We start from the raw sequence: 22913 nt of genomic DNA, 5'->3' as shown, positions 1-22913 counted from the left end.
GATAGCTACAAGTAATTGAGAACATGCTCTAGGAAACAGCAATGAACTAGATGACCTAAATGTTTTTTTCCTCAGTTTTTGTGATTGAATTTTCATGAATCTATTTACTCAGATGTTAGTGATTGAATGTTGTTTAATTGCTTTGGAAGCATCAGCCAGCCTATTCTCCCACTGCCATGTGCTCCTCTAATCATCCTTGTTGGATTAAAAGCACTATGACTGTGGAAACACTTTATAATGAAGAATAACACCATTCTGATTTGCTTAGAGAAAACAAATATTTACATACAAGTGGGACTCTTGTATTTTTGTAATTCATTTGTCAACACTGCAGTGCTATATTCCTAAGTTAGCATGTGTCAGTCTAATTAAAAAGCTGTAACATTGTACACACACAATGTTCTGCAATCAGTTAGGTGAAAACAAAACAAAACAATACAGTAAAATCTGCTGCAGAGAGGATCAGTACCCATAGTCCAATTTAATACAGAGTATCAAGTCTGTGATTTCTAACTACACACTTGTCTATACTCATGCTATAATTTTGCTTCCTGTTAGTACCCACAAATCTGGGCAAGGGAAGCTTGAGTTAACTAGGTTTGACTATACTTGGATCATATTTCTCAAAGTCAAGAGAATAAAATTATAGGATTTTCCACAACAGAAATAGTTCTAAGCACAGAAGTTTCACAGTGTTATTTCCAGGCTTGCAAATCGTCTGGCTCATTAAAGTCCTACAGAAATATCATCCCAGTAAATGACACGAATTGCTGTTCCGTATCTCTCTACAGATGCAGCAGCCCCCCGTTCACCTCCGCAATCTTGGAATCTAATGAATTCCTTGGCTACAGGCTGGTGCATGCAGAACACTGATGCTGACAACAAATTGCTGCCTACAATTTGGCACAACGGGCTTTGTAGCAATCAACAAGCATTAGCATCAATTGGATTGCCATAGCACGAGCCAGTATAGCAAAATCTGGAAACAGGAAAGGCATCAGCTTTAGACTGCAATCAGCTAGCCGAGTCATTGCCAGGTACCTGGGAATTGGAATTTGCATATATTGATGATATTTTCTGCCTGCCTGAAAGGAATTCAGGTGAAACAGATAATGTACCTATCAAAATAAAAGCAGAGCCATTTACCTGCATGGCTTGTTTTATCAGTATGAAACAGCCTATTGCCTAGCTCTTGATTAAAATGTTTTTACACTGGCCACTTTTACTGGTTTAAACTGGAATCCTATTTGTCCTAGTCAAGTAGGATGACACATCCTTCTGTGTAATTAAAGACAAATACTCATTCAATCTCAGTCAATTCTATAACCCTGATCAAAGTACATTTAAGATCATTATCAACGCAAGTAACAATCAAAGGAAAAAGAAGTCCCCTAAGGAACTAGCTTGAATACAGACCTGACAAACATACTGTCATGGAAGAACTGTAAATCAATATGATATTAAAATTCCACCATTTTTAAGGTATAGACATAATCAGGTAAGTCAGACAAGTGATTGCCTTGTTCATACCTTCTGAGACTCAGGAGATGACTTAACACGTAAGCACAGGATTTGCTTAATATTAACAGTTTCACCTTAAGGTCAGACATGCCAGAAACTGAAAATGGTACTTGTGGTTTTGTACTTTCTGCTTTGCAAACTTTTCAGACTTCAAATAGGGCAGAATCTAGGTACCTGGGATTAAAGTTGCCTTTGTTCTGTAGATTCCAAAAGCTCTTGTACAAATAATTAACTGTGGCCACAGATCTGGTGAAGTCTTACCAGCATTTTATTAGCTTACTATGATTGTCTAATAATGAACTATAGTATAAATGTAAATTTGTGTTAAAGAGAGTTGTATCTGCTTCACAGTAGTACAGGATATGAACTGAGATTTATCTCAGAGAAGGATGGATTCAGTGACAGCTTGAATGACGGACCCAGGAAAACATATGGTTATACCTGCATCGCAGTGTTCAGAACAGGCCACAACAGCTTATGTTAATAGAGAATCTGAGATCCCCAGAGTCTTTCCAGTAAAACCAGGCCTGGAAGGTGTCTAGGCCCCTAAAGATGCAGAGATTCATCATAGACTTTGCATAGTGACTCTGCATTTTCCACAACCATTCAAAATGAACTAAGGGTTAACTCAAAATTACTATTCATTAGTTAAATAAGCCTACCAGAACGATAAAGCAAATTTAGTTCGTTTTAGGATGTAAATGTATGTACATTTTAGAACTGGCACCTGCATGAGCCTTGTGAATATCATCAGTGAAATAAGTATACTTGATCCTCAGCTGCTCCTTTGCCCCTCTTTAGTTGTTTGAAGTCACCAGCACCAGTGTGAACAGACTGGCACTTCCCATGGAGGTGTAAGATATAGGTATACTGATAGGAGAAGCCCTCAGTATTAATGGCAGTGGGTTCCAAGGGAGGGCTGACAGAGCGACACTTAACTCAAAGTTTCTATTAAAGGACCTGGGGGACAGGTAGCTAAAGGATGAGTACCACTAAAGATTTCCATCTGTGTCTGGGAAGTATTTCTACTGGAGAGATATTGCCGTAATAACATTCAGACGGCAGGAAGGAACACAATGGAAGGAAAGCGGGTAAATTAATGCTTTAATAACACACAAGTAACGGTGTCATCCATTTACTCAAATCAATTAAATGAAGAAGGACAATCTCGTTTCCAGGTCGTTGCTAGGACGGATTTGAGGAGGGTTTTCCTGTGTGTTCCCACAGCCCCCTATTCCTGAAGCGCTATTGCCCTCTTGCTGTCAGCTGCAGCCCAGGCACTGAGCACCAGCTCTCTGCCGGATCAGCTCTGGCTCCAGCTACTTTTGGACCTAGGCCATGACAAGAGATGTTTAATGTCAGAAGAGCTCAGGCTTCCAAGGCTGGAGGAACTACAGTCATTTCCAGTGTCACTCAGTTTTTCTGCTGTGTAAAACAATAAACCAATGTGCCCTTTTCTCTGAGAAAGAACTACTGTGGGCTGAATGCAGAGTTGAAATGAACTTTGAGTACTATGACATTACTAGGAGAAAAAAAAAATTAGAAAATCTTTATGTCCATTATGACTTTTTTTTTTTTTCCTGAAATGATAAGACAACACTCACAGAATTAACAAGAATAACACTTTTCTTTTTTTTTTTTTTATTTTTTTTTTATTTTTTTAAACATTACCTGATCACACAGGTATATACTTTTTTTTTTTTTTTTTTTTTTTTTTTTCTTTTAACTCCATGCTCTGAAAAATTTAGATAACAAATTTTTCTCTATAAAAATTCAGTGTCCAGACTACACTGATTGGGACAGGGATTGTTATACTCGTGCATTCTGTATACAAGTCCAGATCCTGTAACTATTAATATTAATAAAAATAAATAAATCTGCCCAGTTTATTTCAAGATTGTAAAAACAAGCACAGCCAGCAAAGGGGCTTCTCCCTGCCTGAAAAATCCTTCAATCCTCTCTAATTCAGAGCCCAGTACAGACAAAAAAAAAAGACAAATAAATAATTCAAAAACACCATGGAATAAGGATGAAGAAAGTGCTTCTTCCTTTTGCAGGAAGAACCCTACAGAGGACATCCTTTCTCAGTGAGACTTCATTCACCAGTTTTCCTCCAAATTTCTCTTTGGACTAGCTTATGCAGGATGCTTTAGAAAGGAAGCCTAGTGCAGAGTTTAAGAAGGCATGCACAGAATGCTATGGCACAGAAGCAGTAGCTTTCCTTTTATTAACACAGTAAAGCTGGGCTGACAAATTCAGATGAGCCAGCAGATTTATTTATTTATTTATTTATTTATTTATTTATTGTCATTTCTTTTCTCCTCTGTCATCTCTTCCCAGTGGCTTTTCCACCTTTCTCTGGAAAATCTATGTAAAATTATGCTTCTGACTGTTTTAAGTAGATAAATAAGAGATTACTATTTCTGGTAAATATTTCTGAACTGGATGTTTATGGAAATATTTTATTCATTTTTCCTCAGAGGCAGTGGAGAAGGAAGCTGAAATGGATAAAGTAAAAATCCAGATCTGAGAACTACGTGAAAAACAAGAGCTCAGAGAGCATTGGAGGGGAACATGATAGTCTGCCCTGAAACAAAAGTGTTTCCATCAAGAGAAGAAAGACCCTCCTAGGCGAGGGAAGGCCTTTTATCAGTTTGCTTGGCACAGAAACTTGCAGTACTTTTAAGGGTTCTCTTCTCAAGCTACTTTTAACAAGCTGACTTTCAAAAATGCCTAATTCTGCTGATTCCATCAGATTTGAAGGGTCTTGTGGGTCCATGTGAAATGTGAACGTCTGTCATATGTCCCCAAGTTTTCTCTGAGATATTGTTTCACAGCTCAGCAGACATTTTGCAGAAAGTTTCCTCTAACTGAATGTAAAGAAATACAAGCATGTTTTCCCCTAGCAAGTATCACTACAGTACTTTTGTTCTGTACCTTGCAACAAACTTCTGTAGAAGCAAATCATGAAATCAATTTTATTAATATTCAGGACTGTCTCAGACTCAGAGAAAACACTGATAGAGAGATTCCAACAAGGTGGTTCCCTGTCTGTTTTGTGCAAATTACTGTGAATCAGCAGGAATTTTGAAATGAAATCAGAAGCTGACATTTCATCACTCCATTAATAACTCAGCAATGGACACTGTTTCCCATAAAATACAGGAGAGGAGAAAAGACTTTGGGAGATTAAGCAAATTAATGAAAGCAATGTCAAGATATCAAAAGTGATAGTCCAGATATAAAAAACAGCAGAGTAATTCCCTAGATATTTGATTTCCAAAAGCTGAAGACTTGCTTAGTATACTACATATACTTATTTTTACATGTATATACAGTATAAATACACTGTGTGTATTTATGCATGAATAATTTATTTTCTTAACACACACTATACACTATGTCATATGTACTACCTTCACAGCAATTCCTGGACATTGCTGAAGTTAGACTAAATGAACCTTCTACTTTAATACTGCAAAAAGCTCAAATGAGACCTGGAAAATGGCTTGTTCAGCATTAGTTTTGTGAGAGCTTTAACAAGGATTACAGATACTTACTTTCCCTTTCTTTCTTTTGACATACCTACACTATCAGGGAGGAATCTACTTAGCCACCTACACATTTAATTTCTGCTCCCTGCAAGCCTACAGACTCTCTAGTGAATTCTGTTTTTGTGGGATGGGAAGCATGTCATTTTAGGTAATCTCACACATTTTTTTGTGCTCATTGCTCACCAGTCAAAGTCTGCTTCTGTGCACACACATGGCTCTGAGGTCATAGCCCCTGCATATTTTCCTTGCATGCATTTCTTCTCTGACTTGCGTTTCCTGTAGATCCTCTTTGCTCCCATGATGCAAGCTTCTCCCTGGAAACAAAACCGAAAATATCTTTCTCTGACACCCACCAGGCTGTTTGTAACACCCAATTTTTCAAGACTGTGCAATAATAGGGGCTGTGACTCAAGGGAAGAAGATGGGAAGTCAAATACCATGTCAGTACAGTGGAGCTAATTAAAGCTACTGAAGCTTAAATTGAAACTAAAGCAGCTTTTCAAATACACACCAATAAATGATCTGGGTTTATTTATGTATCAGATTCAGTTCTGAATTTGTTCCAGACCCGGTAAGTATTTGATTCAGGCCCATTTCTCATTTATAGATTAGGTTTCACAGCAACTGAAACCACAGCCTGATCCCTCTGCTCTTTGAGATAGAGCAGGTCTATTTCTTTGGTCTAATCTCTTTGGCAATGATTTTGTTCAGTAGAAATTAGTAATACACGTATATGTAAATACTTTCCACAGATTCTGAGTTCAGGTTTTTCAGGGTTTGATTTGTTATGTACTGGATGTTAACACTTCCTTGTCTTTTCACTATCTTGAGCACCCTGTTAAACATTTCTATCTAGAAAACATGGCTCAGCCTTGTAATCTCAAAGGAAAGCAAATCAAAAGGCAAAAGTCTACAGCCGTCTTCCTAAAAATAGTTCTGCAAACTCCAAAGCCAACATCCTCAAAGATATACTGCAAAATCCTTGGCATTTTTGCTTATGTGAGCACAAGAAAGTAAAGAACAGAAGACAGTGGGGTCTCAATTGTTACCTTTTGCGCTGTAAGTTAAAGAAAATATTAATGGTTTAGATTTGCCCATGAAAAGAGAAGGGTTTGAATGGCAACTCATGTAAAATGCTGTGAATTCTTGAATTTCAAGGAAGCTGTACCGATTTTCATCATCTGAAGATCTAAGGCATAACTGGTATTTTTGGTGTGGTGTTGTGCTTTGTATGAGCAGCTAGTCGGAGTCAAGCTACTTTCATTTCATATTCATTATTAAATTATTGCCCAGCACAGAAAGACAACCTTTGATGATATAAAAATGTATGTATCTCTTTAGACTTCAGTGGAGCCTGCGGTGTTTATATAACCACAGATTTTGGACCATATTTTGTTTTAATCTGATATAAGACAGGCATTGTGTCAAACTTAGCAGAGCTGGGAAGATGCCCCCAAGGCAGGCACAGGCACAGCGCATAGCAGGTTGGCTTGCTGGCTACTTGAGAGATGTTTCCAGGAGTGGTGCAGCCCCTGCATGTAGGATTCCAGGGACAGGGCACAGGGGGACCCAAAAGAATGGGGAATAAAGTGTCTGGCTCTCACAGTAGAACTAACAGCTGAGAGTGATGGAGCAAGTATGAAAACAAGTGAATAAGATGTGAGAGTGAGAGGGCTGGATTGTAGGGAAACAAGTTTGAGAGAACTAGAAGGGTCTTAAGATACAGACTATGAGGACAGAGAATGGAAGGAGAGAAAGGAGGTAAGGATGAAGAAATTGGATGGGACTTCTCAGAAGGAAGGAGTCTGGGCCTCTTTTAGCAGCAGTGCTTCTACTGCTGCTGCATCCCTCAGCTCTGGATAAGAATCATAACTAACAGGAAAAAAACAGTGGGTCATGATGATCTTTAACTGTAGGATCATTTAGCTTCAGGCCAGATCCCGGGCTCCTTGCTTCTTACCTGGCTGTGGAGTTGCCAAGGCCTGTAGTCCTCTTCTGCACACCTCCGATCAAAAATGGACTTGTAGTCAATTTTCACCAGCTGCCACTCTGATCGGTGACTGAAATGTCCAAACACTCTACAGAACACAGCAGAAAGTACATACAGTAAAAGGTAGCACCACATGGAGTCTAGTAGTTACAGAGGTACAGTCACTGACAAATTTCCAGCAGAGATTAATTGCTTTGGAAGTCCTAGTCCTACTGATTTTCACTTGACTGATATAGTGGAAGTGAGACTTAGGCTCCTAAATACCCACAAACCTCTTAGATTACACATAGCTTTTATTCTGTGGATCAATAGCCTCCCAATTCTGTCTTTCTCCAAACTGATCAAACAGAAGAGACCTGACATAGGCTGGAGACAGTCATACCTGCAGGATTTTCATATTTTAATTATGAGCTTTGGGAATCATTTCAACAAGAATTAAAATCAGTACATTAAGGTACCATTCTTCCTAAATTTCTGCTAACTCAGGTTAATTTCCAAGCCAAATATTTTGTTTATTACAGGTCAGTTCACTTTTTACAGACAGAAAAATAAATTTTCACCTATTTTTCCAAACTTGATCTCAGGTAAAATGTCACAATTTCAGGCAGGGTGAATCCAGATTTATGCACAATGCAGTTCTCAGCATACCACATTGAAACTAATCACAATTTTTTGTGAGTCAGCCTCCAGGCAACATTTTATCATTCATTCTTACAAAGAATGTCTTCATTTTTCTGCTTCTCACTTAAAAAATAGAAAGTAGTAGCAAAACCACAGCTATAAAAATAGTCCACCATTTTTCTTTTAAATATTCATCTGTCAAGAGTAACTCTGCTTTAAATCACATTCAATTTGAGGAGTGGGGTTTCATGCTTGTAAGCTAAATGATAATGTGTTTACAGCTTGCAAGGAACCATACTGTCATTCCCTCAATCATATCAGAAATAGACATTGATGATTCAGCAACAGAAGTCTACATACTCCTGGCTTCAGATAACACTCGGTTTGGTCACCAGCCCGAAAGAGTGTTATGTTATAATCGATCCTCATAAGATAATTATGGCACAGTTTGTACATACATTAGTATGATGGCAAGCTCACTTACGTCATGATGAGAGTTTCCTCTCCAGGTTCCCCTAAAACTCCATCTACAAACAGTGGGAGAGATGTGAAACTGTACTTGCTCCAAGATTTCCCTTCATCAAAACTTAGCCTAGTGGAGAAAGCAGAATTAGTATCTTATTTTATTCACCTTCAGCTTTATTTGAGGGGACTCACCAGTCCACTATGGATGCTATGGATAATTAGGAAGCAGCTTTTATTCTCAAATACTGGATTTTTAGTCCTTGAAATAACTACTTTTTGGGGGAGCACCATAACTCATAGCATTGATCAAGCTTGTCTGGCATTATACTGCTACGCCAAGGCCAATACTTAAGTGGCAGAAACTAATAAAGCTATATTAGAGATTGGTGCTTTAAGGGTACAATGTAGCCTACAACTCAGATTATTATTATTTTATTTTATTTTTAAATACACTACTAATTTTGAGCACCTTATTTTTAGGTCAAAAACATAAGACATTTTAAGGAGGTTAGATTCCCAGAGCATGAGAGGTTTGTCTCATCTGACCAGCAGTCTTCCCTGCAGTGGATCTAAGTGAAAGCTTGGAACCACTCCTCACTTCTTCAGTCTTGAGTCTGTGTGTTTAGATATAACTCTTACCGTAATGACAGTAAAACATTCAAAACAGCATAAAACTATTCTACCTACCATATAAACTAAGGGTGCTAACTAGAAGGGACATTCTTGTCTTATTAGCTACATAACCCTGGTGATACTCAACAAAATTCTCATTCATAACTGTTGCCTGACATATAGAAGACAATTTAATCAATAATTTTTAAAATTAAGAGTACTTTGGCAACTTAATAAGAGGAAAAGCCATAATCCAAACTGCATATTATATAAATAACCAAATTCAAGAAGCCAAAGCTTAGTAAATCAGGGAAGCCATGGAATTATCTTGACAGTATCTAAGATCTGGCCAAGATGAAACTGGGCAAGCTGGAATTGCCAAGATTTAGTTTTGTTTGAGTTCATTTGCCAATTTCTTAAATGGTATTTTCTAGATTGTAGCTACAAAAAAACAGTGACTGCAGCCTAACTTCTTACTTCTTCACATCTAAAAGGAAGGGCATCAAACTATCAAATTTAGAACCAGATTCATTACCAGAGATGCCTGATAGGCAGAGATGTGTGTTTTATGGCAACCAGTACTCCACCTTGATCCAGGTACAGAACACTGTGCTCCTCCTCAAAGATCTGGAAAAATAAACATATATTTAGATCTATTTTGCTTAGTAACAAGAAAATGTCATAGTTCAAGTATGATTATGACAGAGGATAGGTATGTGCTACAGAAGCTACTGAGTAGAAGAACACAGCCTGTATGGCAACAGTTCCTTTTTAAGTCTGATCAGGTTCCAGAGAAATGCCTCTGCTTAGCAAAAGTTAGAAACATGAACTTCTGCAAGGACCAACAATTTTCCTCTATTTGATGACAGAGTTTTGTTTGAAGAACTTGATGTGCATGCATGTATGTGGCCATAGCACACACAAGTGATATAGAGGTTAAAATGATGGCTGGTCAAACACTGTAAAATAATTAGATTCCTGGAATATCAAATATTTAAACAGATTTTATTTTTCTGTGTCTTTTTGGTTTCTGCTTTCTGCAAACATCTGCTCTCTAGTTTTTGTAGCAGTACTTGTGAGTCTGTGAAAGTGACGCGGTCTCCATGACATAATATTTCATCTAGAAAATGGGAATAGAACTTCCCTTTCTGAAGGTAAACACACTGACAGGTAACAGTGCTTTGTTAACAGGTGGAATTCCACCAAATATTAGGAAAATGATTTAACTGCATCATCTAGTCTCTTTCTGCAATCATTCAAGAGACAGAAGCTTCAGAACAAGATGAAATGCATTCTGTCTTTTTCTCCATTAACTTCAGAACAAAGCAAGATAATTGCTGTAGAGAGACACTGAGCTTTGGACAATTCAACTCAGGTGAAATGAGTCCCACACATGAGGGAGTAGAATAGTGTTATTGATAAGAAAGTACATGTATAATAATGGATGAAGAGAAAAATAATTTGATCAGTACAAGAGACAAACAACAATAACAAGAAACACAGTCCTTCCCTTTAAATATTCATATTTTAATGTGTTTCTGTCTGATACAGGATTAAACTGAAGCTAAACTGCGTAGTGCAAAAATAATTTTCTGTTATATAATGCTTAATGACATACATAGTCCTTTTCTTTGGGCATCTCTCTACCTCTCAGGAGAGAAGTCTTCCCTTTTTGCAAAAGATTTGCAAAAAGCTGTATCGAATTAAAAAAAAAAAAAAAAAAAAAGGCATTTTGAATCTTTTTCTTTGACAGTTTCCTACAATTACTATTTAGATCTGTGATTCAGTGTCATATACCTGTCTCCATGTGTTCCCAGCATCTGCAGAAATAAACATGCTGATGTCATCATCTGACAGTTCAGTGCCTATATTGCCTGTAAGAAGAACATTGATTAGTGATACAAGACTTCAAGAAACATTAGAATTACCAAATTGATAGAGTAAACATATTTATTTTCCTTTTGTAAGTACAGAGCTTTTAGTTTTGGGAAGAGAAGGGAGGAGAAAGGAGAGACTCAGTTTGAAGAAAATATATGTTAAAAAAAAAATAAAAAATCATACATTTCTATACACCTCTATACAAAAAGGAAATTGCCTGTTTCAAATCTAATGTCTGGTAGGCTCAATCCTGAAAGCCATTTTCCATAAAAAACAGTTAAGTTGAAGGTCCATGACGACTTCTGTTTGTGACATCCCACAAGCTAGTCAACACCCTCCATGCCTATCATACATTCAACATTTTCTGTGTTTGCACATCATGTACAGGAAATCTTTGTTTCATACCTGATGCTACAATAATGCTGGGGGCAGTGTCTCGACTGGCGATGTTTCCTGAGGTATAGGGATTCTCTGAGACCTTCAGATGAAGATGAAGGGAGCAATAGGGCTATGGAGAAAGGGGAAATAAAAGTAAAAACCAGACACAACATGAAATGCATGCTCCTATTTCTACAGGCTTTTGTGCTGTATAGGGCATAAGATACCAATTAGCAGTTACTCTTAAGAAGTTCAAATACTTCTTCCTAACCACTGTATCCAGCCACCCTCTAAAAGACATGGCCACTGTTCTGAGGCCTTTGTTGTCCATTTCCAATGTAGCTCTTTCCCATCAGGAGTTTCACTAGGGTGAAACTCTCTTACAAAGATGAGATCTTTGAGGCTGTTCTCACAAAGGAGGCAACTAGACTTGAAAGTGCAGGTAATGGTAGGGACTACCTAGCACTCCTAACTGTTGGGTCTCTTGAGAAGCAAGCTAGGTTACAGATATGATGAAGTGACTCACAGAGCAGCAGTGCTCAAGCTCTTTTCTACAATGATAAGCAATATAAACTTATCAGTGTAGTGTGGTAGGAAGAAGTATCAGAACTGGGAAATGTCAGCTTAAAAGTTGTTTAATACAATACATCATCACCCCATGTGGATGTGACCTTTGAGATTTCATTACAAATACATCAGTAGAAACCTTACCTATTTCTTATTGATTTTATATCTCAGGTACTCAGATCAGACAGGAATGGTACAGAATAAATCAGCTGAGCAAGAAGGTAACACAGGCCAAAGTGGCCATTATGATTGTCTCCAGAACTGTAGTCTGGAAATTTCTGAAATTGTCTAATTTTTATTTTTTTCTGAAAATTGCTAATAATTTTTACTTTCCTTTGGGTTTTATTTTCAATCTTTTATTTATTTATTTATTATTTTTATTTTTTTCTTCCAAGCCTCATGAAACAGGCTATGTGAAAGAAAGGGGAAAAATACTGGCAAGAAAACCAAAAGCTAACTGACCAAACTGAAGGGGTGTCGTGGTTTAACCCGACCGGCAGCTAAACACCACGCAGCCGTTCGCTCACCCTCCCCCCTCCCTCTCTGGGACGGGGGAGAGAAATGGAAAGTGAAGCCCGTGAGTTGAGATAAAGACAGTTTAATAAGACAGGAAAAAAAAATAACAAAAATAATAATAACAATAATAATAATGATGATACAATGGTGATAATACGAAAGTAATAATAGTATGTACAAACAAGTGATGCACAATGCAACTGCTCACCACCCGCTGACCGATGCCCAGCTTAACCCCGAGCAGTCCGGCCCCCTCCCCCCGGCTAGCCACCCCTATATATTGTTTAGCATGACGTCAGATGGTATGGAATACCCCTTTGGCTAGTTTGGGTCACCTGTCCTGGGTCTGTCCCCTCCCAGCTCTTACTGCACCCCCCAGCCTGCCCGTTGGCAGGACAGAGCAAAGGCTGAGATGTCCTTGGCTTAGTATAAGCACTGCTCTGCAACAATTAAAGCATCGGGGTGTTATCAGCACTCTTCTCATTCTAAGCCAAAACACAGCATTCCACCAGCTACTAGGAAGAAAATTAATTCTGTGCTAACTGAAACCAGGACAAGGGGACATCAGACGGTTTGGGCACGCAAACACAGCAAAGCACATGCTTCAGCTTGCTTGCCTGTATGACAAGCAGGATGCTATGCAGAAGACTCTTCAGGCCCTAAGGAGGCAGGTCTCGCTCTCTTACATGTCTAAGTGCTAATTTTCCAGCCTCATAAGTTTTGTAGGCTTCCTCTGCAGTCACTGTATGAATACCTTTAATATATCACATCTCCAGGTAGGAGTCTAGGACTCTGAACTGAAAATCTCCCTGTGGATAAAGACAACCACAAAAGGCAGGTTTATTTATTTATTTTAAAGGTGACTGAAGGTGGTGAGGAGGGTTGGGAGCTCTCACTTACGTGAGACAGGAAAAAGAGACATGGGATGGTGCAGAAAGGAGCACAAGCTGCCAAGTGGGATGTACTGAGCAGCCTAACTCTAACCGACAGCCTGGCGAGGGCAGCTGCTAGAGCAGCCTGGGGGCACGGGGAGGGAGTGGAAACCAAATCGAGCTGACATGCATAAAGGAAGTGGAAAAACATTACAAGAGAATGAATTCTCCCCTTTTACAGAACTAAATACAGAACATATTTTTAAAACTACATACTCCAAGTCCACCTCAGAATTTTCAAGACAGTAGCTAATGGCAGCAACTCAGCCAATTCTCCAATCTGATAGATTTGATCTCACTAGACCCAAGTTTTTGTGCTACCAAAATTTTTCTTTCAAATTTGTAACACTTTACAGATATAGTAGACAGAAATGGAATAAATACATCAAATATTAAAAGCCGTATCACCTCTCTAAGTAAAGAGACAGTGTTTCTAGTGGTATGATTTATTGATTGGAGTGCAGTACTGCACAGAGACTGTACTGACAACTGGACACAGCTTAAAAAGTAACTTCTCCATTCTAGCCAAACACCTTGTATGTCTAAGACCTGTTTTATCCTGCAAGGGGCACAAAATAATTATTCAGATCAATCATAATTTGTCTAGAAACAAGTGCTCCTTGTATGTCTAGCAGCTACTACTGACTGTCCCTGATCAGGAGTCAGGCCAAGTATTGCAGTACAAGGATAATGCTAGACACCATCCAGAAACTAGGGGTGGTCACAGTATTTGCTCACCTGCAACTGCAAAGGGCAATACAAAGAGAAAACACTTCCAGGAAGGATATTCACAACACCTCACCTGGATGCTGAAATTATTCTGTGGCAGATGGTGTGAATGCTTCCTCCCCCAATAAGAAATGTGTTTTTGTCCTGAAATCCTTATAATCCATACAGACAAGACAACCAAAATGTAGGAGGGAATAAACAGATGTCTGGGGAAGAGAGGCACAGAGAAAATAAATGACTTGCCCAAGGTCACATAAGAAATTGGAAATAGGCCTAAAAATTGAATCAACGTTCTCCTGAGATTCAGCCCAATGTTTTAACCACAAGACCATCCTTGAAAGCTAATTGATTAACTCTCCTAGACAGATGCCCATAACTTGCAAGATAGAATTACTCCTCAGTTAACCACTTCACAGCACAAGATAAGTATCAAACAAAACCAGAATCTTTGGGATATCATACTTTGGCAGCTATTTTATGAAGATTAAGTGTATTCAGCCTAGAAAACTAGTGGTATAAACAAGAAAAATTAAACCTTGGGCTTAGATAGAATTTCATTGCTTTCCTCCATCCTTGTTATTCAGAGCAATCTCACAAACAAATGCAAAGAATTCTTTGACTTTGAAACAAACAAACAAACAAAACCAACCAATCAACCAACCAACCAAACACCTTGAGCTTATTATTGGTAGAGGGATGTCTCTGTCTGTTTGCCTTGTGTTTCAACCAGATTCCCTCTTAACTTCCTTAGCTGACAACTGAGATTCTATCTCCTTATTTCTGCATTTATTCTCCCTTAGTTTAGGCTGAGGTTAAAGACAGGATAAGTATTCCATTCTCAGGCTTGGGATGATAATCCAGTCACTCCAGGAACAGGCATATCCCATTCTGCCAAAAGCTGAGATGTACATCATCACTGTGTTCCAAGCTATAGCTAGAGACAATTATGCTGAAAACCAGCAGTGTGAAAGCATTAGTATCTGTCCTGGAGTAATGATGGAAGCTAAGATAGATTTACAATAGACCATTAGGAATTCATCTAGCTATGCCATAAGGAGAAGTAGGATCGTGCCAGGAACAGTAATATGTAGAAGGAAAAGGAACGACTGACACAGAGGGGTAAAACTATTGGTGATGCAGAATTAGACAGAGTAGAGCTACAGAGGTGAGATGAGCTCATGAATTGTTTAAGTACTACAGCTATGTCATACTGACAAGGAACAGAATTGCCTTAGAGCAGGGGACAATTTCATTTCTCCATGATTTTCCTGAGCAGAATGCCCTTATGGAACCCTGACATTTGCAGACATATTTACAGTGCTTTCACCTTGAAATTCCCCCTATCCCTCCCAACTTCTTTAGAACCATAGAGTTGTAGAATAGTTTGGGTTGGAAGAGGAAAAATAAACATGGCTAAACATTCTTCTGGACTTAATCACAGGGAAGGGATAAGTTTCTCCCCATTCTTCTTCTGGAATAGCAAAGCCTCAGATAACACAGTTTAAGTCCATTAAGGATTTGTCCCTGACCACCTTGAAATCAAGTGATCAATTTCTACAGAAGCCCACTGACCTGAGATACTTATCCAAACCCAAGTCATAGTGTGTTTCGGAGGTGGTCATGAGAACAGGATGAGAAGCTTCCCATCTAGCTTGCATAGGTGGAAACAATTCTCAGGTCAACCACACGGTTTTGTAGAAAGCAAAATTAAAATGAGGCAGAGTTTAAGCTGTAGTTTGTGCATAGTGGAACTACAAGGACGTGACTGCAAATTGCAGGGAACCAAAACCTCCTCTGTCAGTTCTCAATGAGCCCCTACAAGTGCCCACACTTTTGCTCCTGATTATGATCTCTTGTCTGTCTTGTTCAAGTTTATCATGCCTAAGGGAACCCCAGCTTCTATAGACATATCTGATCTAATTTTAAACTGACTGAATTGTGTTCTTAGGTACCGATGATTATTGTGGAGCATGGATGGGAAGGCTTAAGGGAGCCATTATTCTCTTTTTCCATAAGAACCGTCCAGTCCTGGTTTATCCTCTGCCATAGAACCACTTCCACTATATAGTAGATGCTGTAATAGCATCTTCTTTCATTCAGTATGCAACTTCTGCAAACAACTGTTCCGTAAGGACCCTGCAGAACAGAACCTCTGGTTCATTTATAACCACAATGGCAAGTCAGATTTATTTATTTATTTTACAAACAACATGGAGGTACAGGACAGTAGCAGGAAGAGCAGTCTAAGTAATGCACCTGATTTTGCCTGGAGCCATGTTAGAATTTTTTAATATAAAAGCTCTTGAAAATCTCAAAAGCAGAGTTCAGATTATTATCCTTCTACAGGAGGGTATAGATGACATAGGCTAAAAAAAAAAAAAGGTAGATATCAGGCTAAGCTATCCAATTTAACAGAGAGCTACAATTCTGCTAAAACCGTGTATTTCCCTTTTACTCTTGGAAACCATTTGTTTATAATGAAGATTAAAGATTTATCTATATGCTGATCTATATCGATAGGTGCAGACACAGGTACAACAAAACACCTAACACACAGCAGTACATATATTTGCATGAATATGTCAATTCTCACTTTTGAGCTCATAGAGAAAATGATAACTCTTTACAGTGCCAACAGACTGGCCTGGAAGAAAACAGTTCTCTTTTTGTATGAGACGGTCTCAAATTATTAGGGTTCCTGAAACTTCGTGAGCTACAGTAGCTCACTCCTCCCATCTAGTGACCAGAGAATCAACTGCGCAGAAACGGCATCCAGTTTCACCTGCTGTTTAAGCGGAGACCATCAGTTGTGCAGAAGGAAACTGATCTATGACGCTTCCTTTTGTTCCAGAAATTAAATTACATTCAATTACAATGCCAGTTCTTGATATGCCATCTGGTGGCCCAAGCCTGACATACCACACTTTTAAAATACAGCGTTGCCGCTGTGAGTTACACCACATGGAGAGGTTCTGCCCTCTCCTTCTGTTACCTGGTAGAAAAAGATTGTTCTGGATTGTTAGCACTCCCAAGTCGTCCCCTCTCCCCCCTCTCCATCCTTCCCCCCCCCCGCCCAGGTACTTACTAGGAGACAGTGAACAGGGTTTCCTCTCAGATCAGTGTCCGGAGCCTGCAACAAATTCCAGTCTCTCCCTTTATTGTAGGTGATGAAAGTTTTCACTTGGTTGTCAATCTTCTTGTTAGCCAAGAACATTCCTTTTATCCCTGCTACCTAGGAAAAATTGACATGGCTGAAAAATAGATCAAGCCCATGCAGGTTCTTTGTACGTGTCTTTTGTGCCCTGTCAAACCCAACAGGGATCTGGTGGCTGTGTCAGTGTGGCAGATGTCAGGGCAACAACTACCAAGGAATATCAAAAGACGGCAAACTGAAGGGCTGGGAACATAATAAGACCATCACAGGTGAAAAGGTGGCAAATGGAAGAAAAAGCTTGTATTTCAGAAGCAGCATAGGAACACGGTAAGATGGCAATAGCATTATCTGTAAAGCAACAATCTTTCATCTGGGTAGACATCCTTTCCCCTGAAAGATGAAATATCTACAGGGGAATTATCTGTCTCTTACATGCAGTGGCAGGAAACAGCAGCAATTTTGACCTTGCAAAGAAAATGACAATGCAAATATACACTTGCTGTTTAATTCTTCTATTCTCACACAGCCTGCTTAAGATATTTCATCCAAGGATCTCAATGTGCTCCATAGTTCTAAATGTTTCAACAGGGTAACTTGGGGTACACTGGATTTTTTATATCAGTTTTGTATTTTGAGGAAACTGAAGCATCAGTGACTCAAAAAACCCACCCAGAATGCTAGTTATAGAGCTAGCAATGAGACAGTCATTCTTTTATTCTTCCCAATATTTTATCCAAGAGGTTTGCTCCACTGACTTGCAGAAGGATCTTGGAAAGATGCTATGCTAACAGTCTCACACTGGAATCGAGCCCAAAAGTGCCTTAGTGGGAAGAAAAAAAAAAAAAAAAAAAAGTCAACCACAAACCACAACTCACATTGCAGAATGTTCCCATCTACTCAGCACACTGAAAATCAATAATCCAATAGTTGCTGCAGCTTGCGAATGAATTTGTTAGGCTGTCATTCTGCAGTCTGAGTGCTACAATGAAAAGGGAAGGGAAATCAGGAGAAGGTGGGGGAAAGTGAGAAACTTTTTGTTTTCCATCAAGCCCGTTCAGTCTTTTCATATTTCTTTTCCCAATCTTTTCATATGATGCAGAGCTGGTGCACCGGATCATTCACCAAGGCTTTTTATTCATAGAGATTATTACTTAAAATGCATCATGTGGCAAATGGTTACTCAGCAGATTCAGAGTTTGTTCCAGCTCAAAGGATTTAATTATGGGATTTTATCTGGATGACACTACTCCCAGTTAATAGGACCTTATTGCACTTATAGCCACATGTCATGGCACTTCTACTGTAGAGTGCATCGGTACAGTACATTGGTGTATTTATTCATTCTGAATAGCCTTTTCTACCTTGAGTAATGGCACTGAATTTTATTTGAAGTTACTTAAAGACTTAGACATGACTTGCTATAATGGACAATAGTCTTTAAATTAAGTAGTTTAGTGATATATTATTGACATAAGCACAAAAAGGCAATATTTTCCATGTTTGACCTAGATTGTTTTGTTTCTCCCGAATAAGTATTCAGGATTTCTCTGTGGTATAAAGGCATCCTGATAAGACAGGGGTACTCTCTCTCTTAGTAATATTGTATGAATAGCTGGGGCTGGAAAAAATAGCATAGTTCTTCCTTTACTGCCAGAGTCCAGAGCCTATAGCTCCATTTGTACTTTTCTTCGTTGTTGTCCTGAAATAGTTGTATTATATAGTCCCTGTGAAATGCTGGCCATAAATGATTAAAAAGCATTTTATATATCAGGTGATAAATGTGTTCTGAAATCCTATGAATTTTTCTTTTTATGATTCTAGTCCTGGGCTGGGACTCAAAATGCTTTCCAGAGAAAGCAAAGTGTAAGTTATGCTGTCAGCCTTGGACAGCTTTATCTTAAAAAAGACTGCACATGGTATACATGCTTGTGTGCTCTTGGTAGGAAGAGATACAGGTATTGCGTATACACATCCGTGACACACACAATGACTTGTTAATACAATCATAATAGACACAGACTTGTACAAGTAAGGGCATGGCCACTGGTGTTCAGAGAAATAAGCACTCTATCAGGCCTGCCTGGGTTTTGTAGACAATCCCTCCCTGCCTCACAAGCACTGTGTGTAGGTACTAATGCTGTAGTGGAAGTTTAATACAAGACACTCAAAGCACGCAACTCAAAACACACTCTTCACTCCCCATTAGCAACCTCAAACATGTTTCCCACCCAAAATACTACTAAAAAGTAGAAGTCCTGGATAGGAATGTATGCCACAGCTACAGGTACATTTCCTCACATCTCCTTCTTTAATAATGAGCCCCTTTCTGTTTCAATCACCAGTCAAATCAGAAAAAATAAATAAAACCAGTTTCTCTTCATGTTAAAAAGGACAACTAGTATTTCTCAGGCTGGAATCCCATGGGCTGGATGATCTTGCTGCAGAACAGTCTCTCTAAAGAGTCAAGCAGAGCCACAACACATCACTGAAGAGGTGTAGGAATTACACTGGGTACCCACTGCCCAGTGCTTCTTGTTCTTTCCTTCCTCTACAATGGTCTCTAGGAATTTGCAACTACAGAACCACTTAATGCTGGGTCCAGTGTCATGCAGATGCACTGGCACTGGAAGGAGACAGAGAGAAGCGCTATTCGCATACCCTGCATTGTCCCACCTGCAGAAAGAGGAGCAATGTCCCACTGGCAGTGGTCTCCTCATCCACTACAATGTCCAGAAGCAGAAGAGCCCACACCCTGAAATAACAATCTCCCAGTAAAAGCCTCCTGGGAACTTTTCTCCAGAAGAAAAGAAAGAAGAACATGATGAGGCACCGGGAAAAACTTCTATTTTCTTCTCATGCCCAATACAATTTTCCATTGAAAAGAATTGAGGATATTTATCCTTGTTGCAGAACCAGATTAGAAATTTGCACACAGAAACACATTCACTACAATTCAACCAGATGAACTTTCTTTTTGTACCTGTCAAACATATGCATACAGACACATGCACACTTAACAGGCATTTCTCTGGCATCTTCTCAAGTAATCTTGCTTTACTAAATATCCTCTGTCACTACAGAAGGAGTCATTTTGCAATTTCTCCACTTCCTTTTAATTTATCTATGGATTTTTTTCTTCTCTGATCTTGATCTCCATTTATCCCTAGAGCATTCATCATTTGCAACAACCCTACTGGGAGAATCCCGCTGGATGGCTTTCTGTTCCCTTCCAGCTAGAACATCAAATTGAAAGGAAGTTTTGTGCCAGGTTCAGTGTCAGCCAATATTCTTTCTATCTAGATAATCTGCAGATATGACGCTACAAGTCTAATTCTATCAATTTCAATCCAGGTTACTGTGTAGTGTCAGTCTAATAAAAAACAAAGGCTTTTCTTTCCCCCCGGGATGTAGGACACCTTTACATAATGCAGTGAAACTGCTTCTTGAGTTGACAGTAATAAGAGGCAACAGCTTCTCCATGGGCTGCCAGCATCGCAGAGAGATTAATAGTAGAAAACTCCAAATGACTAGGAAATGACAGTGCCTAACTTCCTACAACTCATTTGCATTTATGTACAATGCTTGGACTCTGTTTGGACAATTCAAGGTGGTTTCCAAGTAAAGGGCAGCTGAAGGCAAACTGTGTACTAGAGCTAATATTCAGACAGTGATGGGGAAATACAGGAAGAGTTTTCATTTTCAAAGGAACTCAGAGTTATTTCTTGGCTCAAAATGGTCATATAATCCACTGGAAGAGATCTGAAGAGAGAAGCTGACCCTAAAAACAGCATCTGAGTACTGAATTTCTACTTAGTTGTCTCCAGAAGTAAGACTGGCATCAGACCAGGAGAAGTACAAGCATACATTGAGCGTCCTATTCTTAGGATCAGTTGTCACAAAAGACAATGTAAATTGGCCTTCTTACAGGTAAGCTTAGGCAGAATGCACTTGTCTGGAAAAGGCTTGGGGGTAAAGGTGACAACAATGTGAAGTATGAGAGTTTCTATGCTCATGGGATAGTCCAGGAGGGTCTATCTAAAATTAGTTCATTTCCCAGAAGAGTCCAAGCTGAAGAAGGTGACAAAGATAGATGAAAACTACTGTCCTACTTCCTTCTATAGCTAGAGCTTAGGTTTTCAGAAGCACAACTAAAATGGCAGAGTTGGAGAATTATGATATTCACAGTGCCAGGAACCTTCTGAACCATAGGCTTGACCAATGTGTGTCAGAAGCTTGGGTCAGCTGGATTTTGGCTGAGAAACTTAGGAACTGAATGAGCTGTTTTGTTACATCTTCCAATGCATAGATATGAGCTTTTCCTCACCTGAGAATCTACTGGAGAGCACAGCAGTGATTCTGTTCAAACTATTAGGCTGGACCTAGCTTCAACACCTGTGCAAAGCTTGGCTTGAAACTCATCTAATTGCACTCAGATCTTTGATTAAAAGAAGGGTAAAAATGCGTTTAGATTTGGCTCTGCTGTTCATATGCATACTATGAGGCTGATGCGGAAGAATGCAATGGTATTGAGGTCATATGAGATTTTTAGATAGGAACGAGAAATTTGGAGTCATGACATACCTCATAGAGGTCAATCATCACATTCCCTTCCAGTCCTTGACTACTCTTGACGTTTTCCAAGGCCAGGGTGAAATACACCCCTTGGGTGTCGGAGATATACAGATTGTATGTGTCGTTCTGGTTCCACTCTTGAACAGCTGCAAACACCTGACTCTCATCTGTGCTGATAACATGCATGTCCTGCGGAAAGAAAACAGAGGCATGTTACAAGAGGGATCTCTGCTCTGTCATTTCCGAGAGCATCACAGTAATTGTAGAGGAGCAAAGGATATATTTAGGCTGGAGATTAATTGAAAACTGCAGACAACATTCCTGTATTGGAGAAACATTCATCTAAGTGGAGAATTCCATCTAGGAATATTTTACAACAGCTCTCTTCTGCCAACTTTCAAAGCAGTAATTAAATGATAAGGTGTTAATTGAATATTTACATTGGAAATACAGTGTCATACAGCAGCACTTTCCCCACCCTACCAAAATTTTCATTTTAATGAGTACTTTTTTTTCGTGTTTCTTCATTTGTTTGTTTTTAATTTTTGGTGCTTGAACAATACCATTTGTGATAGTACAATCACAGATATTAAAACTCCTTAAACAAATAAAGAAAAAAAAAGCAGTATTGGAAACATCTGCTTCTTGCCTATCTCTCAGAAACCAAGTATGAAGCTGATACAAGAAGGATATAATGGGTGAACACCTAGAGCTAATGTTCCTGCTGTTTATTATTTCTAATGACAGTGTCACCTAGGAGCCAAAGCCTTGGACCACTGTGCTAAACACCCCTCCAGCAACAGAACAGACAGACATTCCTAAGCCTCACTAAATATAAAGAGCAGAATTGTAGTTAGATCACTAGCATTATGAGTGAGGTTTTGTTTTATTTTTCTGTGTTTGTTCTGTGCTACAGTAGACAATAAACAATGAAAAGAGTGCATAATTAAAAATAAAAAAAAAAAAAAAAAAAAAGGAAAAAAAAAATCTATTAAACCTGAATCCTTCTTTCTAGTGTGTTTTTTTTTGTTTGTTTGTTTGGTTGGTTTGTTTTGTTTTTAAGCCATTGAAATTCCCAGGCTATATTTGCCCAATACAGGAGCCCTGAGTTCCTTGGTGCCTTAAAAATCTGTGGAGGTAGGACAACAAATCTAGACTTCTTAGAACTAGGTGATTCCCAAAAGATTCAGCTGTCTGCTTTGGGCAGATATCCCAAAGCTATTTTGCATCCATTAATCTCAGCCAGGGCTTTCTATATGCAAAACTGGGAGCTCTATCAGAAAATATATTCTTTGGAAGTTGATGCTACTTCTTCCTTCTGTTAATAACAGTCTTTGACAATTTACTTTCTTGTTATTTTATAAGGGGGAATTAATACTTTCAGATATAGTATTATAATGTAAAGATGAAAAATAATATACAGA

General features: G+C 38.9%; 1 protein-coding gene across 3 annotated transcripts in view; it reads right to left on the bottom strand.

The window, feature by feature from the left end:
- SORCS1 (sortilin related VPS10 domain containing receptor 1) overlaps window positions 1–22913 on the bottom strand; it is a 286519-nt gene that overhangs the window by 41593 nt on the left and 222013 nt on the right. For all 3 annotated transcript variants that reach the window (XM_082765411.1, XM_082765413.1, XM_082765412.1), the window contains exons 9-16: window positions 21499–21678; window positions 16849–16995; window positions 11047–11149; window positions 10561–10637; window positions 9299–9390; window positions 8171–8278; window positions 7036–7153; window positions 5259–5389 (exon numbers count right to left, since the gene is read on the bottom strand). In XM_082765411.1, coding sequence (XP_082621537.1) covers window positions 5259–5389; window positions 7036–7153; window positions 8171–8278; window positions 9299–9390; window positions 10561–10637; window positions 11047–11149; window positions 16849–16995; window positions 21499–21678 — 956 coding nt within the window. The remainder of the gene's footprint in view (window positions 1–5258; window positions 5390–7035; window positions 7154–8170; window positions 8279–9298; window positions 9391–10560; window positions 10638–11046; window positions 11150–16848; window positions 16996–21498; window positions 21679–22913) is intronic.

Source organism: Aythya marila, assembly GCF_965140915.1.
Source record: "Aythya marila genome assembly, chromosome: 7".
Lineage (NCBI taxonomy): Eukaryota > Metazoa > Chordata > Aves > Anseriformes > Anatidae > Aythya > Aythya marila.
The sequence above is the reverse complement of the archived record's forward strand: the minus strand, read 5'-3'. Positions and strand labels throughout refer to the sequence as shown.